Raw genomic sequence first — 13253 nt, forward strand, 5'->3', positions numbered from 1 at the left:
ATTGCCCATCCCCCCACCACATATAACCGAATGCAACAGATAATACGGAAACATAAAATGTTCGCGGGGTCATCTAAAAACAAGCTCTATGCGAAGCCGTGGGATACAGTGTTTACACAAAGAAAAATAACCTATCTTCGTATATAACGTCCACTTTAAAGACTTCATCCCGGAGTATTCATTTAAAGTCAGTGTACAGATCGGGACTTCTGGGCGATGCTGTTGGCTGGCCCGGTTGCTCGAGGCTAGCTGCCATCTGTCGCAGATTTTCCACGCCAGTTAACAATTGCCTGCAAGGAATGAATTATCATCTGTCATCGTCATCAACTGTTGGTGCAGCTTACCTCAGGTTCTGTTCAGCGGTGTCAGCCGCTCGCAGTAGATCCCTAGACAAATGGTGTGTTCTGGACGGTCGTTGTGCACTGATCCCGCTGTTGGTGGAGCTCTCACTGTCCCTAATAGGTGTCGCCACTGGAACTCCTCCTGTCGCACTTCCACCGCCTCTTAGAGAGCTAAGCTCCGCCTAAAAAAAACGTAAGAATTTTCGAATTGCTAATATTGCTGCATTTATACATTTTCCAAAATTTGGGATAAAGCGAACTATGCCAGATCGTTTATATGGCATTCGCCATAGTGAGTATTAGGTCATGACACTTTCAACTTTCGGGCATTACATTACCGATTGGGCCACTCACCTCTAGTTGGGCCAGCTGCCGCCGTAGAAGCTGCGTGGCTTGTGTATTGGTCGTAGTGGCCAGGGCCTCCCGGCGCCGTGACGTCTCTGAAAGTTGCAGTAGCTGCTGCTCAAACTCGCTGGCCCGTCTGGTCTGTATATTAAGTTCCGTACGAGCTTCCTGTAGCTCCCGTTGTAGACGTTCATTTTCCTGTCTCAGTGTTGACAGTTGCAACGTACCTTCGGACTCCTGGGGAGGCGAGTCAATAAAGTTGGAGGGCAGACCGATAGCTACGTCAGCTAGTCGCTGAGATGAGTGAATTATGGAACCGTCGGACAGAAAGTCAGGCAGCATTTTGACGGTAGAGCCGGCGGCTGGTTCGCCGGTCGGACCCGGGAGGGCGGCAGCACTGGGGCCTCTGGTTGCGTGCGAAGACGGTAGAATTCCCACTGCTCCGCTCGACGCTTCAGCTCCTCCCAGAGGCGAGTTTGGCGGAGAGCTCAGGTCATCCTGACCGGCGCACCAAGCATCCGGCAAGTGATCCTGCACGAAGTCTGGCAGGGCTGATGCTGAAGCACCGCCACCACAGGCTCCGCCACCCACTGTGTTGCATGTATCCAGGGGCAGGTCAATTTTTATCTTGCTGCCGGCAGATAGCACAAGTCTGGTGGGGCGTTGGTCACGGTTTCCGGACGGCCGACGTCGAGGAGATGACGAAGAGCACGGCAAATTATGAGGCATATCGTAGTTGGAGTACGAGCGTGGCACGTAGCGCGAACCAACGGAGGGTTGCTGGTTGGCAGCGGATGGAAAAATATCTGTCAATAAAAAGGAGTGAGTGAATGGGAGAAACAAATGGGAAGTTGTATTTCAAACTCACCGTCGTCTATTCTTTCATCGTAATGCCTGTTTGTGTTACGCACCTGGGCCAGAGCCACGTGGTCGTCATCGTCGTTATCCAGAGCATCCTCAACAGCGTCGTGCCCCAGCCGAAGATCTGGCCTCAAGCGGTGAGACTGAGAACCGCCGCTGCTACTGGTGGCGCCTCCCCCACATGCTGCGTACTCCGCCAGACTCGCCTGCGAGTCAAAACTGCTGAAGCGCGGAGATCGCTTCATCCTGGAGGATGCACTGCTGCCGTTCACATCAGGCGGCTGCATATGGGATGCAGAGGCTGACTGGGGTACCTTAGGTCGTGCACCCGTCGACGTCTGCACGGCGGCCGAAGTTACCGTGCTGGTCGGAGCCGTCACCGTTCCGGTACTGCTGAGAAAGTGTTTAAAGGAGAGCGATGACGAGGAAACTGATGCCGGTCCCGCTCCTCCCGTGGACGTGGAGGTCCGTGTGCTGGGGAACTCCACTCCGCGGCCGTTCATGCACACGTCCGCCACAAGATCGTTTACTCCCAGAGCGGCGGGCGCAGACTCTTGGGAACCCATTGTCGTCTCGATAAAGAGCGCTTGCTTTGTGGCTTGCGGAATCCTCTGCTGCGGGTTGGCCGTGGCCGCCGCTTCGGTCGCACTTCCATTTGCCATTTAATTGTAAACGCGGACAAGGAGCGGTGGACCGTTCTGGTTGCCGGTTGCCTTTCTTTGTTTCGGCCAAGCTGGGCGGTTTGTGAACGTCCTACTGTCTGTAGGCCGTGCTGTTTCACTGCCTCCTGTGGTCTTGTTCTCTCCTGAATCTCAGTTATTTTCGCATCCCATTTTGCCCTGCGACTTTTCACTTGGGGCTATTTCTGGAGTGTTGGAAAATTGTGGAAACTGTGCAGCGACTTACAGCACTGGCTCGTGTTTCACGAGCTATCGATTGAAATAGAGGAAACATGAATAAACATTTTTCAAACTTACACAAGCAAGGCTGCCATAAGCAGAGTCATTACGAATTATTAATTAACTTTCCGTAAGCTATAATAATTTCCTTCTTTTATGGTTATTATCAATAATTAAGATAACTAATAAATAAGGCATATAGATTCATAAGTTAACTTAAAATATAAAGAATATATACATATAAGAGTTTCATTTTAAAAAACGAGAATTTCTTGAACTGACCATGTCTTTCAACGAACTTGTTTTATAATGGTGGCCTATAAACACTGCGTGACTGATATTTATCAAGCCTCCAATCAGAAATGATTTTACGATCACGTGGGAAATTCTCGAGTTTTTGACCAAATTATCGAGTTATGTATGTTATCGATATGAAGTTCCGCTCAGTGGGGAAATCATTGAACATCCCTATCATTTCGCAATGGCATACGCAGTACTGTTGATAGCCCCGCGGACAGTGTTTGTAAACGCAGTCAGTCCAGCCATAGTAAACAAAACGCGACGTTTGGCACGCTGCGCATTTTTAATGCAATAAAAGCGAAAGGATAGCAAAAATCACGCAACTGCCGTTGCGTTTTCGTATTTTGCATTAAATGTGGCATTCACCGTTATATATCGGGGTCAGACTGCACGTCATTAAAGTGTGTTCTTGTCCAGCTTTTGAGGAAAGAAAAATCTGCGTAGCAAACAAACCGGTCGGTGCTTTTGTACATACATTATATATACACTATACACACAGACAAGTTCAGACGTGTACATGGCCGAGGAAAAAGCGTCGCAGTGCATTTTGTGTGGAAAATTAATTGCGCCGAGGGCGTCGAAAAACGGTGATTGCCTGCCGAGTTCTTAGTTTTTGGTGTCCATATGCAACCGCTCTGCCAAGCCTCTGCCGCGGGGGTGAGGGTGCATCCATGTGAGCCTACAACTGCGTGCGTGTGAGTGTGAAGTGGTGCGCTCAAACTACGCGTTTTGTGAATTGCCGTGTAAACACACACATACACACAACCAAACCGCCCGCCCACTGGAACACCCCTTCCGCTCCAGCAAAAACATCAACGGCGTGTGTTCCACTTTCGACTGTCCTGATTTCTCTGCAGCACTGCCAGGAGAGCAGCTTCTTTCGGGGCGTATTCTCCGTCCTGCCGCAAGTCCAGGCAGCGAAGCCGCCGATCAAAAGACTCCTGCCAGGGTCAATTGCAGCATGCACGGAGGCTGCGACAGGTAAGCGCCTTGGAGTCGGTTCCAATTAGACACTTTCAAATCCGATTAGAAAAATACATATTCTGTGGCCACGGCCCCATTTATCGACTCTCTCGTCCTCTCTATCCGTTTTACTCCGGATGACTTCTTTGCTGGCCTTTTGCTTTTCCCCTGCATTTCCACACGGCTCGGTCTTTGAGTTTCTTTTACCTTGCACAGTGGAGCTTAAAAAAAAGAAAAATCGGAATTCGATTGGCAGTTGCTTCTATACAAACTAACCTATCTACCTAAATACCATTTTGCAATAAGACAGCGAAAAGAAAGAACGAGGGAAAATCGATTCTCTCGACATTGCATGAATGCAATTGATATAATATGTTACAACCTATTCAAGAAATCTAATATATCTACTATATTGAACTACGAGAAATGGGTAATAAAATTTGTATAATTCGAGGAAGCATAAGTATCCTATCAAAGTATGTATGTCATTAAACCCCTATGGGGGAGATAAACGTTTATGTTTATAATTTAAAGTATAAGATTAACGAGTATCGCAATTTTATAAGTCGATTACCCATATGTATTTGAAAGCCAACCAATTGCCAAAAGAGTTTTATCCCTCCATTGAAATCTGATTTCACTCCACTGTGCCGGGCGACTTAACGTTTCTCGTCTGTCACTGCTGTCTCTGCTTTTTCTTCTTCTTGCTCAGTTTTGTATACAAATTATTGTGAGATGTTGTTGTAATTGTTTTTACAGTTGCTGTTGCTTTAAGCTTTTATGGGCAGTGAATTCCAGTTGTTTCTTGTTGCTGCTGCTGTTTTGTTGGCCATGTACAAACGTTTTAAATAAAAACGTTTCAAAATTGATTTTGTCTGGTCTGCAGTAAATAAATTTGTATCCCCTAGTCCTCCCCATGCTGTTACCTACTGTGCTGTGAAGCGTGCAATATATGAACTATATGTAGCAGGAAAAGTGAAAATGCGGCCCTTCATTTTTTTGTTTTCAGGCAGGTGGAACTTAGTTGTTGATGCTTGGACTGCTTTTTTGCCGTGCGTCTTAATAATTCTATTAACATGTTCAGACCACCCGTTCGGCCCCCACCTCCCACTTCATCCCCGAGCCCAACACTTTGTTGACCCATATTCGAGCGTTTTTGTATTGCTGTTAATTAATATTTGTAATTCTCTGGTTTCGCTTTGACTGTGAGACAGTCAAACACAGTGCTGTTCGCTGGCCTGTGATAAGCCACTATTGGGTTAATTTTCAAAACAAATTAGCAGTTAGTCGCTCCATAGGGCTTAATGAAGCTGGGTTTTTAAAATTGAAAACTGAAAATTGAATTGTATACGCAAGTTTACCCATCCTTTATAATTTTGAAGAAAATTTAAATAATATCGAGCTTATCAAAGAAATAAGCGTTTGCCCATATCTGAAAGTTAAATACCTTTTCTTTATAATAAATACTATTAACACCTCTTTTTCAATAAAAAAACGTTTGCCACCCTTTAAAAGTTGTCTTATCGTTTGCACACCCTTTAAAGTAATTAACTTAGTTTACCTCTTTTTAAAAATAATTAAATAATTTCGTTTGCCCACCTACTAAGCAACTACATTTACACATATGTATGTATTTTCAGTACGTTGTGGCGTCGTCTCATGTATTAAGATCTGCCTACGGGAACATATAAATGTACATACTTTAGAACTGCCCAAGTTTAAGATAATTCTGAAACTAGTATTTATACCCGTTACTCGTACAGTAAAAGGAAAAGGATGCGTTTCCGACCATATGAAGTACAATATGTATTCTTGATCAGAATCAAGACCGAGTTGCACGGGCCATGACCGTATTAAGGCCTCGAGCTCAACTCTAAAAGTTAGAATTTTGAGATTAAGTATGCAGATTCCAGAGAAATTGACGCAGCGCAAGTTTGTTTCCAAATGCTGCAACGCCCAAAACTGCCACACCCACAATTTTTTGATATTTTTTAATTTATTCGTTAGTCTTGGCATCAATTTCGAAAAAACCGTTTTCCCACGCCCTCAAACCGCCCAAAACGTCCGCGTCCACTTTTAAAAAATTGTTTGATATTTTTATACCAGTTACTCGTAGAGTAAAAGGGTATACTAGATTCGTTAAAAAGTATGTAACATGCAGAAGAAAACGTTTTCGACCATATAAAGCATATTGATCAAGATCAATAGCAGATTCGATCAGTCCGTCTGTCCGTCCGTATGAACGCTGAGATCTAAAAAAAAAAAGCATAGCACACAGATTAAGCATACAGACTCCAGAGACAGACGCAGCGCAAGTTTGTCGATTCATGCCCACGCCCACTCTAACGCCCACAAACCGCCCAAAACTGCCACGCCCACACTTTGGAAAAATGTTTAGCGCTCACAAACCGCTAAAAACTGTCAGTGTTGAAGAGCCTCCTTCGCACTGTCACTAGCTGAGAAACTCACGTATATACAAATGTTAGAATTTGTACTACAATTTATTATAAAAAACTTTTATTATTGTTATAAATAAATTCCCCGAATTTTAAAGATCGACATATTTTAATTTAATGGACATATATTTCTCTATTTATCACTCCCATTTTTATAAAAAATATTTTATTACATATATAGTAACTTACGTTCAAATATCAAATAATGATTCCAATTAACAACGATTTTTTTCCTTTTTTATTTGCATACTTTTCAAATAATCGAGTATACACTTTTAAATGAGGTGTCGATCGGTATGTTGAGAACAATATGCGATTATTAAATATTTATACCCGTTACTCGTAGAGTAAAAGGGTATACTAGATTCGTTGAAAAGTATGTAACAGGCAGAAGGAAGCGTTTCCGACCATATAAAGTATATATATTCTTGATTAGGATCAGTATCCGAGTCGATCTGGCCATGTCCGTCTGTCCGTCCGTCTGTCCGTCCGTATGAACGTCGAGATCTTAGGAACTACAAAAGCTAGAAAGTTGAGATTAAGTATACAGACTCCAGGGACATAGACGCAGCGCAAGTTTGTCGATTCAGGTTGCCACGCCCACTCTAACGCCCACAAACCGCTTAAAACTGCCACGCCCACATTTTTGAAAAATGTTTTTATATTTTTCCATTTTTGCATTGGTCTTGTAAATTTCTATCGATTTGCAAAAAAACTTTTTGCCACGCCCACTCTAACGCCCACAAACCGCCAAAAGCTGCCACGCCCACACTTTTGAAAAATGTTTCGATATTTTTTCATATTTGTATTAGTCTTGTAAATTTCTATCTATTTGCTAAAAAACTTTTGGCCACGCCCACTCTAACGCCCACAAACCGCCCAAAGCTGCCACGCCCACACTTTTGAAAAATGTTTTGATATTTTTTCATTTTTGTATTAGTCTTGTAAATTTCTATCTATTTGCCAAAAAACTTTTGGCCACGCCCACTCTAACGCCCACAAACCGCTAAAAACTGTCCTTCGCACTTACACTAGCTGAGTAACGGGTATCAGATAGTCGGGGAACTCGACTATAGCGTTCTCTCTTGTTTTCTTCTTTGATAGGCACTGCCTAACTAAGTTAAAAAATTGTCCCAAAATATTTAATCTGCACTTTCTTGGACTAGACTCATTTTTCTCTTTTGGTATTTTATTGCCGTAGATCTCCGCTCGGCTGTTCCACAAGTCCCGGACATTGATCACTTGCCTGCAGGATACGCTTGCCTTGGATTAGACGGCGTCCAGATGTCGTCAAGTAACGGTGGTCTCAGCAGTGCCACGAATGGCCGCAGCGGCAGCACCGGGAGCGCCAAAATTAACCTTAATCTGAAGGTGCATGAGAGGTCCATAGGAGGGGCTCTTGGGGCTGGGGCATCAAGTGCCACGACCACGTCAATTACTCACAAAACACTGCCAGACCTGAAGACGCAGAGAAGCAATAGCGCCTGCCACGCACACGAGTCGCTCTCCGCTCTTCGCCGTATCGCGCTGCCGGAAAAGCCGCCCGAAAAGTTGCTGAGCTATGGCGCAGTCCAAAGCCGGATCCTGGGCCAAGAGGCTAGCGAAGATTTCCTTGTATACAGCGAAGGACGATTGCACTCAGGTCCGCTGCAATCGCTTATCGCCCATATGGTTCCCACCCACGAATACTATCCAGATGAAGGATTTATCTTCGCTTTCCTTCTCAGCGCCAGGCTTTTTGTGCGCCCCCACGAGCTATTGGCGCAGATCTCACAAACCTGGGAGCATCAGCAGCAGGATGTGAGCACTGGCGGAGATGTTGTGGATGATGCCGGTCAGGTGCCCAGTCGCACAAAGATGCTCAGCATAAACTCTGCTTCACCGCTAACGCAGCGGAAAGGAAATGCAGCGGCCGCCGCACACAATTCGGAGCTTGAACCGCGTCTTCAACTGCGGACAAACACACAGCGCTCTGCTCAACACTGCATCAGACTCCTATCAGAATGGATAGAGATTTTCCCTTACGATTTTAGAGATGAAAGGCTTATGCAGCAAGTGCGCATCCTGGCGAGAAAGTGCGTCTACATTGATAATTCGCTGGGAAAGCAAGTTTCGCGGATCCTGCAGCTGCTCGTGTCTCGACTTACGACGCTAGAGCAGTATGAGGAGTTTTTGCAGACGCTTAGTTCCGAGGAGGCACAGAGTCAACAACAGCAGAACCACCACCACGGACACCACAATCACTTGCATAATGCCTTCCAGAGCTTTTTGGGGAGCTCTTTACATGCCAATGGAGCAAGTGGCGGCGGTGGATCTGCCAGCGGAACCTCTAATTCGTCCTCAAGTGGACCCACCTCATCCGCCTCCACATCTAACTCGATCTCCACAACACCCCAACCGGACGATGTGTTTGGCATCATGGACATTTGTCCGAGCTGTGCACACTTGGCACACCAGCTTACGGCCATCGAGCTGGAGCGCTTGTCGCACATTGGCCCAGAGGAATTTGTCCAGGCCTTTGCAAAGGATTATCAGCAGCAGGCCAAGGATGGAAGCAAGGAGGCCAACAAAAGCAAGTGTAGTGGAGGCGAAGGTGGTTCGTTGAACGACATGAAAAAGACTCGCAACCTGGAATCGTATGTGCAGTGGTTCAATCGGCTTAGCTACTTGACAGCAAGCGAGATTGTCAAGGTGGGTAAACAGTAAAATATTCATCAACGGATCAGACAAAATATATTAAATACTATTCTATTTATTGTGTGCTTTTTAGTACCCTAAGAAGAAACAGCGTGTGCGCATCATAGAGTATTGGATAGAAACAGCCCGCGAGTGCTTTAATATTGGCAACTTTAATAGTCTGATGGCCATAATAGCAGGTCTAAATCTGGCGCCCATAGGTAGACTGAAGAAGACTGTAAGTTGGATAAAATGGTCATGTTATTTTAGCTTTGACACTTTGTAAATTTAATACTTAGTGGGCCAAAGTGCAATCGGCCAAGTTCTCCGTGCTGGAACATCAAATGGATCCAACATCGAACTTCAACAGCTATCGCTCTACACTTAAAGCTGCGATGTGGCGCTCAGAGGGCGCTACTGAGGAACGCGAACGCATAATCATTCCATTCTTTAGTTTATTTGTTAAGGATTTATATTTTCTGAACGAGGGATGTTCCAACCGGTAAGTAGGACTTGTAGTTCTCTTTATGAGCGGACCAAATGTCTTTTTGCCGATATATTGAACAGGCTGCCGAACAATCATATCAACTTCGAAAAATGCTCCCAGCTGGCTAAACAAGTGATGGAGTTTAATGAATGGAAGAAAGTAAACTGTCCGTTCGAGAAGCTTCCCAATGTCATAGCCTATCTTCAACACAGCGCAGTACTCAATGAAAACACTCTTTCCATGGCATCCTTCGAGTGTGAGCCACCGGAGAACACGGAGGAGAAAGATCGCTACAAGACCGTAAAGGCAGAGACGAAGCAACAACTGCTACAGCAGCTGCAAGAGCAGCATCAACAGTCGCAGTAACCCCTATGCAGGGGGGTAGACTAAGCTACGCCTAAGCGCTTGCCATGATTATTTTTTCTACTAGAACCGTAAGACCGGAGATATTTTATCCTAAGTTAGTAACCCGATGAGTTCACTGAGTTACCAAGACTAATGCACTCATTAACCCCTGCCTGCAAAAGATAAGCTTTTGAAGCTAGGGTCGCCAAGTAATACTCTGTCAATCATTTTTGTTTTCATTTATTTCTGTTATTTTTGTGTTCCTGTTTCAAATGTGTATTGACGGGCGGCTTCAAGTCTTTTTAAGTTTATGCTGCGAGACGTTGCCAGTAATTGTATTTATTTAACTAGACTATTGGGAGGATGGAAAGAAAGAATCACTGTACTTAAAGCCTTATATGGCTAACAGCTAATACAAGTAATTTGGTTTTTAGCGCAAAATACTTGGTATATCATAGTTTATTTTTATTTTAATATAATTATGACAAAAATCCATTTGACAAAGCTGCATGAGTACGCGATATCCGTACGTGACCAGTATTTATTATTTATATATATGTATACAATTTTATAGCTAAATCAAATCTTTTTGATATTCCGTAATTACATCCGGGTACATTATAACGGATTTCATTCTGATTCTGTCTCGAGGCTTTTTTGCATCAGCAACATACATCGGCCTACTATCAGTCGCTGGGCATTAATACTTTCGTATAAGGAAACCAACAAGTAAGAAAGAAAACAAGAGGAAGTACACTTCGTGCTTAAACAAAGCTTCTTCTTTATAAGAATTTGATTTTTAACAATGCAGTTGTAATATTGTGGATAAAATCATAAATGATATTAACTATAACGGGACTAAACACACCATTAATGATCAAAACGGCTTTCGAATAAAATATATGACAGATCCAGTTCCCAAAACAAAACCTTGTATGCCTTTCTTTTTTGGAATTTTTAAGAAGGGTAAGAACTTTGCAGTTTAAGGTCAAACTATTTATTATAATTAAATTATCGTAAATGGTACACTGTGTTAATTTAAATTTCTGTTACATATAAAAAAAGGTATTTTAGACTCCTGATCGGCATCATCCGTTCATATCTCTGAGTCTAACACATCTATTAAATTCAAATTAGTTATTTGGATTATGGTACTAACATTTCTTTAACGCCTATAAATCGACAATTAATTTAAATACATTTTACAGCGTTTTTGGTACAGGCCAATTATATTTTGTAATCGAATATCCATATACTTACTTCTTTTTTTTAATGGGCAATTTTTTTGCCATCACGAATATTTGCGATTAAGAAGTAACAATTTAAATATAAAATATGTTCGAAGGGCAAAATTTCATTAACATACATAGTAGAATCCATTTTATAGATGAGCAAATTATGATATACATAAATTTGTTGAAAAGTTTGTAAAAGGTAGAAATTGTTTTAGGAAATACTCTCCTAGTCGATTTAGCCATGTCAGTCTGTCGATCCGTATGCCCGTCGAGATCTCTATAGAAATTTCGATATGCTAAAGCATTTTAGCCCACGTCCGCCCTAAGCACATATATATTTTTTTAATTTTATAACATCAGTTTATTTTATTTTCGATATGTAGAATATTGTCCAATGCAAATAGACTATTGCTTTAGATTACTAAATGTCTTAGATAACTTTGAAAAATTAGTAAACCCAAATTACTTGCAATAATAAGATCGTCTATCTCAGACTGTCAACAGTCAAGTTCCTCAACATGTTGTAAAGTAAAGTAAAATGAAGAAAATGGTTGAATGTATTCGTCCTCTTACAGTAAAATATCCCTATCGGGCAGTAACAGAAGTGAGTGGTATTTTTAAGGAATCCCATTTAGTACATTCCAGTCGAATGGTATATTGCCTCGGCCCAATAGTGGCCACACTAAAGCTGCCTGCGAACGTGTTGGACGCGACCGAGCACGCACTTCCATTCGAAAGCCTGAAGATGTGCCACCTTCCGGGCCGTTGTTGACGCGGTTAATCGAGGCGGAAAAATCGATTGTGCTCGTGTGATTATTTTTGTTTTGATTTGCGGCCTCCCGCTCTCGTAATCCCCGCGCGGCCTTGGCCACATGACTCATGCCAGGCTGGAACAATGAAAAACCACAATAAGTACATCAAGTTGCCCCAAGACCTTGATCTGAGTTTCCACAGTGATTTGGACCTGCTGCCGGATACGGCGGCCGACATCGACGTAGAACTAGACCCGGCTGCGGACACGGATGTTACCGCGCTCAGTGTGAACGTGCCTGCGTATCTGGGCCTGGACGAGGACGACGACGTGGTAATCATCGCCCCCGGCGGAGAAGGCCTTCGACTGGCTCCCACGACGGCGGAGGCAGTGTCCGCACGCAAGCAGCAGCTGCAAGGGCAGCAGCGCAAGCAGCTAAAGAATCAGCTGGATCAGCAGGAGATCCTGCCCAAGAGCAAGATCTGCGGACTAGGCAGCGACAGTATCTTCAAGGTGAGTTATTATCAGGAAGGAAGAGCACGATTCTGTTGAAAGTACAGGATTAGCAGTTTGGTGCTACATAAAATTATTTTATCGATTCGGGCTTCTCTGACGCCTGCTACTTGTGGCTGACGGAGATTCCTCGGCCCTAGGAAAACTCTGGGAAATTCGAGGCGTATCAAAACAAAACAAAGAGCGGAAAAATCGATAAGCGACAAAGAAGAATATTGTGACAACCCCGAGTTCCGCTGGCAAAGGTTTTCTCGTAAAACCCTGTTGACTTTTTAATCGGCGAGTGGAAACGAGGAGCACGGCGGATTTGTTCGAGTGAAGTTTTCTCTAATGCTAATGAGCTCTTATATTAATGGAATTTGTGTTGACACATTCTCTAAGAAGTAATTTGGCTTGGCCAAGCCGTCAATTAGAACAAGTAGGACGGTGTTATAGAAAGACTTAAAAAATCAATTGAAATATCTATAGTTCGCTCGCGTACCTAGTTTATAATTCATTTTGGCATGGGACGTACTGTAGTATCGACTCCTTTGCAATCAATAATGCGTCAGACCCGTGTCAATCATAACCCTGCCCCTCTACTGACGATAAAAAGCATAGTTAATTGTGTCGAGCAGTACTGTTTTGGTGAGAAGTATTATATAGAAAATGAAGTTAATGAGCTAATTTAAATTATTTCGCCTAGAACTGGGTCAATTCTTGAAAACCCAGTTTTTAAAGCCCATTTCGGACCATTGGGACCCGTTTTCAAAATCGTTTTTATTTCCAGCGCTGGTATTTATACTGGTTTCACCTCGAATGACACGTAAATAATATATAATTTGTTGTATACACCTTTTTTTTGGGTACAAAGGCTAACACAAGCCTATTAGTTTCATTGAAGCATATTTTGAGTGTTTAGCAGAAGGTGCTGTAATAGATATCAACTGTAAAGATTAAATCGAATCATTTGAAAGACTAAAGGTTTTAATAACTTCAGATCCGATACTGAAGTTTGTGATAGAATTTTTATTTGCCTTAGGAATCAACTTTTCCTTAAAATACTTATTTTTGGTCGAGATATATGTACATATATGTATAT

The 13253-nt window shown here is 43.2% G+C and overlaps 3 protein-coding genes across 4 annotated transcripts in view; 2 read left to right on the top strand and 1 right to left on the bottom strand.

The window, feature by feature from the left end:
* Window positions 1-60: 60 nt before the first annotated feature.
* LOC6535183 lies at window positions 61-2429 on the bottom strand. The gene is made up of 4 exons (XM_002095809.4): window positions 1555-2429; window positions 696-1492; window positions 345-523; window positions 61-290 (listed from the first exon to the last, which is right to left on the bottom strand). The coding sequence occupies exons 1-4, from the start codon at window positions 2207-2209 to the stop codon at window positions 179-181; spliced, it is 1743 nt and encodes a 580-aa protein (XP_002095845.2). The 5' UTR covers window positions 2210-2429; the 3' UTR covers window positions 61-178.
* A 541-nt stretch (window positions 2430-2970) lies between these two features.
* LOC6535184 (ras-GEF domain-containing family member 1C) lies at window positions 2971-10602 on the top strand. The gene is made up of 5 exons (XM_002095810.3): window positions 2971-3727; window positions 7367-8856; window positions 8936-9079; window positions 9141-9343; window positions 9409-10602. The coding sequence occupies exons 2-5, from the start codon at window positions 7450-7452 to the stop codon at window positions 9692-9694; spliced, it is 2040 nt and encodes a 679-aa protein (XP_002095846.1). The 5' UTR covers window positions 2971-3727; window positions 7367-7449; the 3' UTR covers window positions 9695-10602.
* A 1001-nt stretch (window positions 10603-11603) lies between these two features.
* Window positions 11604-13253, top strand: part of LOC6535185 (calcium-transporting ATPase type 2C member 1) — a 32421-nt gene continuing 30771 nt past the window's right edge. For both annotated transcript variants that reach the window (XR_005561185.2, XM_039374305.2), the window contains exon 1: window positions 11604-12172. Coding sequence is in view for 1 of the 2 variants with exons in the window: in XM_039374305.2 (XP_039230239.1) it covers window positions 11804-12172 (369 nt within the window). In the remaining variant the exon portion in view is untranslated. The remainder of the gene's footprint in view (window positions 12173-13253) is intronic.

The sequence above is a fragment of the Drosophila yakuba genome, chromosome 3L (genome assembly GCF_016746365.2).
Source record: "Drosophila yakuba strain Tai18E2 chromosome 3L, Prin_Dyak_Tai18E2_2.1, whole genome shotgun sequence".
Lineage (NCBI taxonomy): Eukaryota > Metazoa > Arthropoda > Insecta > Diptera > Drosophilidae > Drosophila > Drosophila yakuba.

Bases quoted from the DNA above. Each gene is read 5' to 3' on its own strand.
- LOC6535183 (XM_002095809.4), bottom strand. From the start codon at position 2,209: ATGGCAAATGGAAGTGCGACCGAAGCGGCGGCCACGGCCAACCCGCAG. The intron at 1,493-1,554 runs GTGAGTTTGAAA...TTTTATTGACAG, and splicing joins CGATGAAAGAATAGACGACG to ATATTTTTCCATCCGCTGCC. The intron at 291-344 runs GTAAGCTGCACC...CATTCCTTGCAG, and splicing joins ACCGCTGAACAGAACCTGAG to GCAATTGTTAACTGGCGTGG.
- LOC6535184 (XM_002095810.3), top strand. From the start codon at position 7,450: ATGTCGTCAAGTAACGGTGGTCTCAGCAGTGCCACGAATGGCCGCAGC. The intron at 8,857-8,935 runs GTGGGTAAACAG...TGTGCTTTTTAG, and splicing joins CAGCAAGCGAGATTGTCAAG to TACCCTAAGAAGAAACAGCG. The intron at 9,080-9,140 runs GTAAGTTGGATA...TTTAATACTTAG, and splicing joins TAGGTAGACTGAAGAAGACT to TGGGCCAAAGTGCAATCGGC.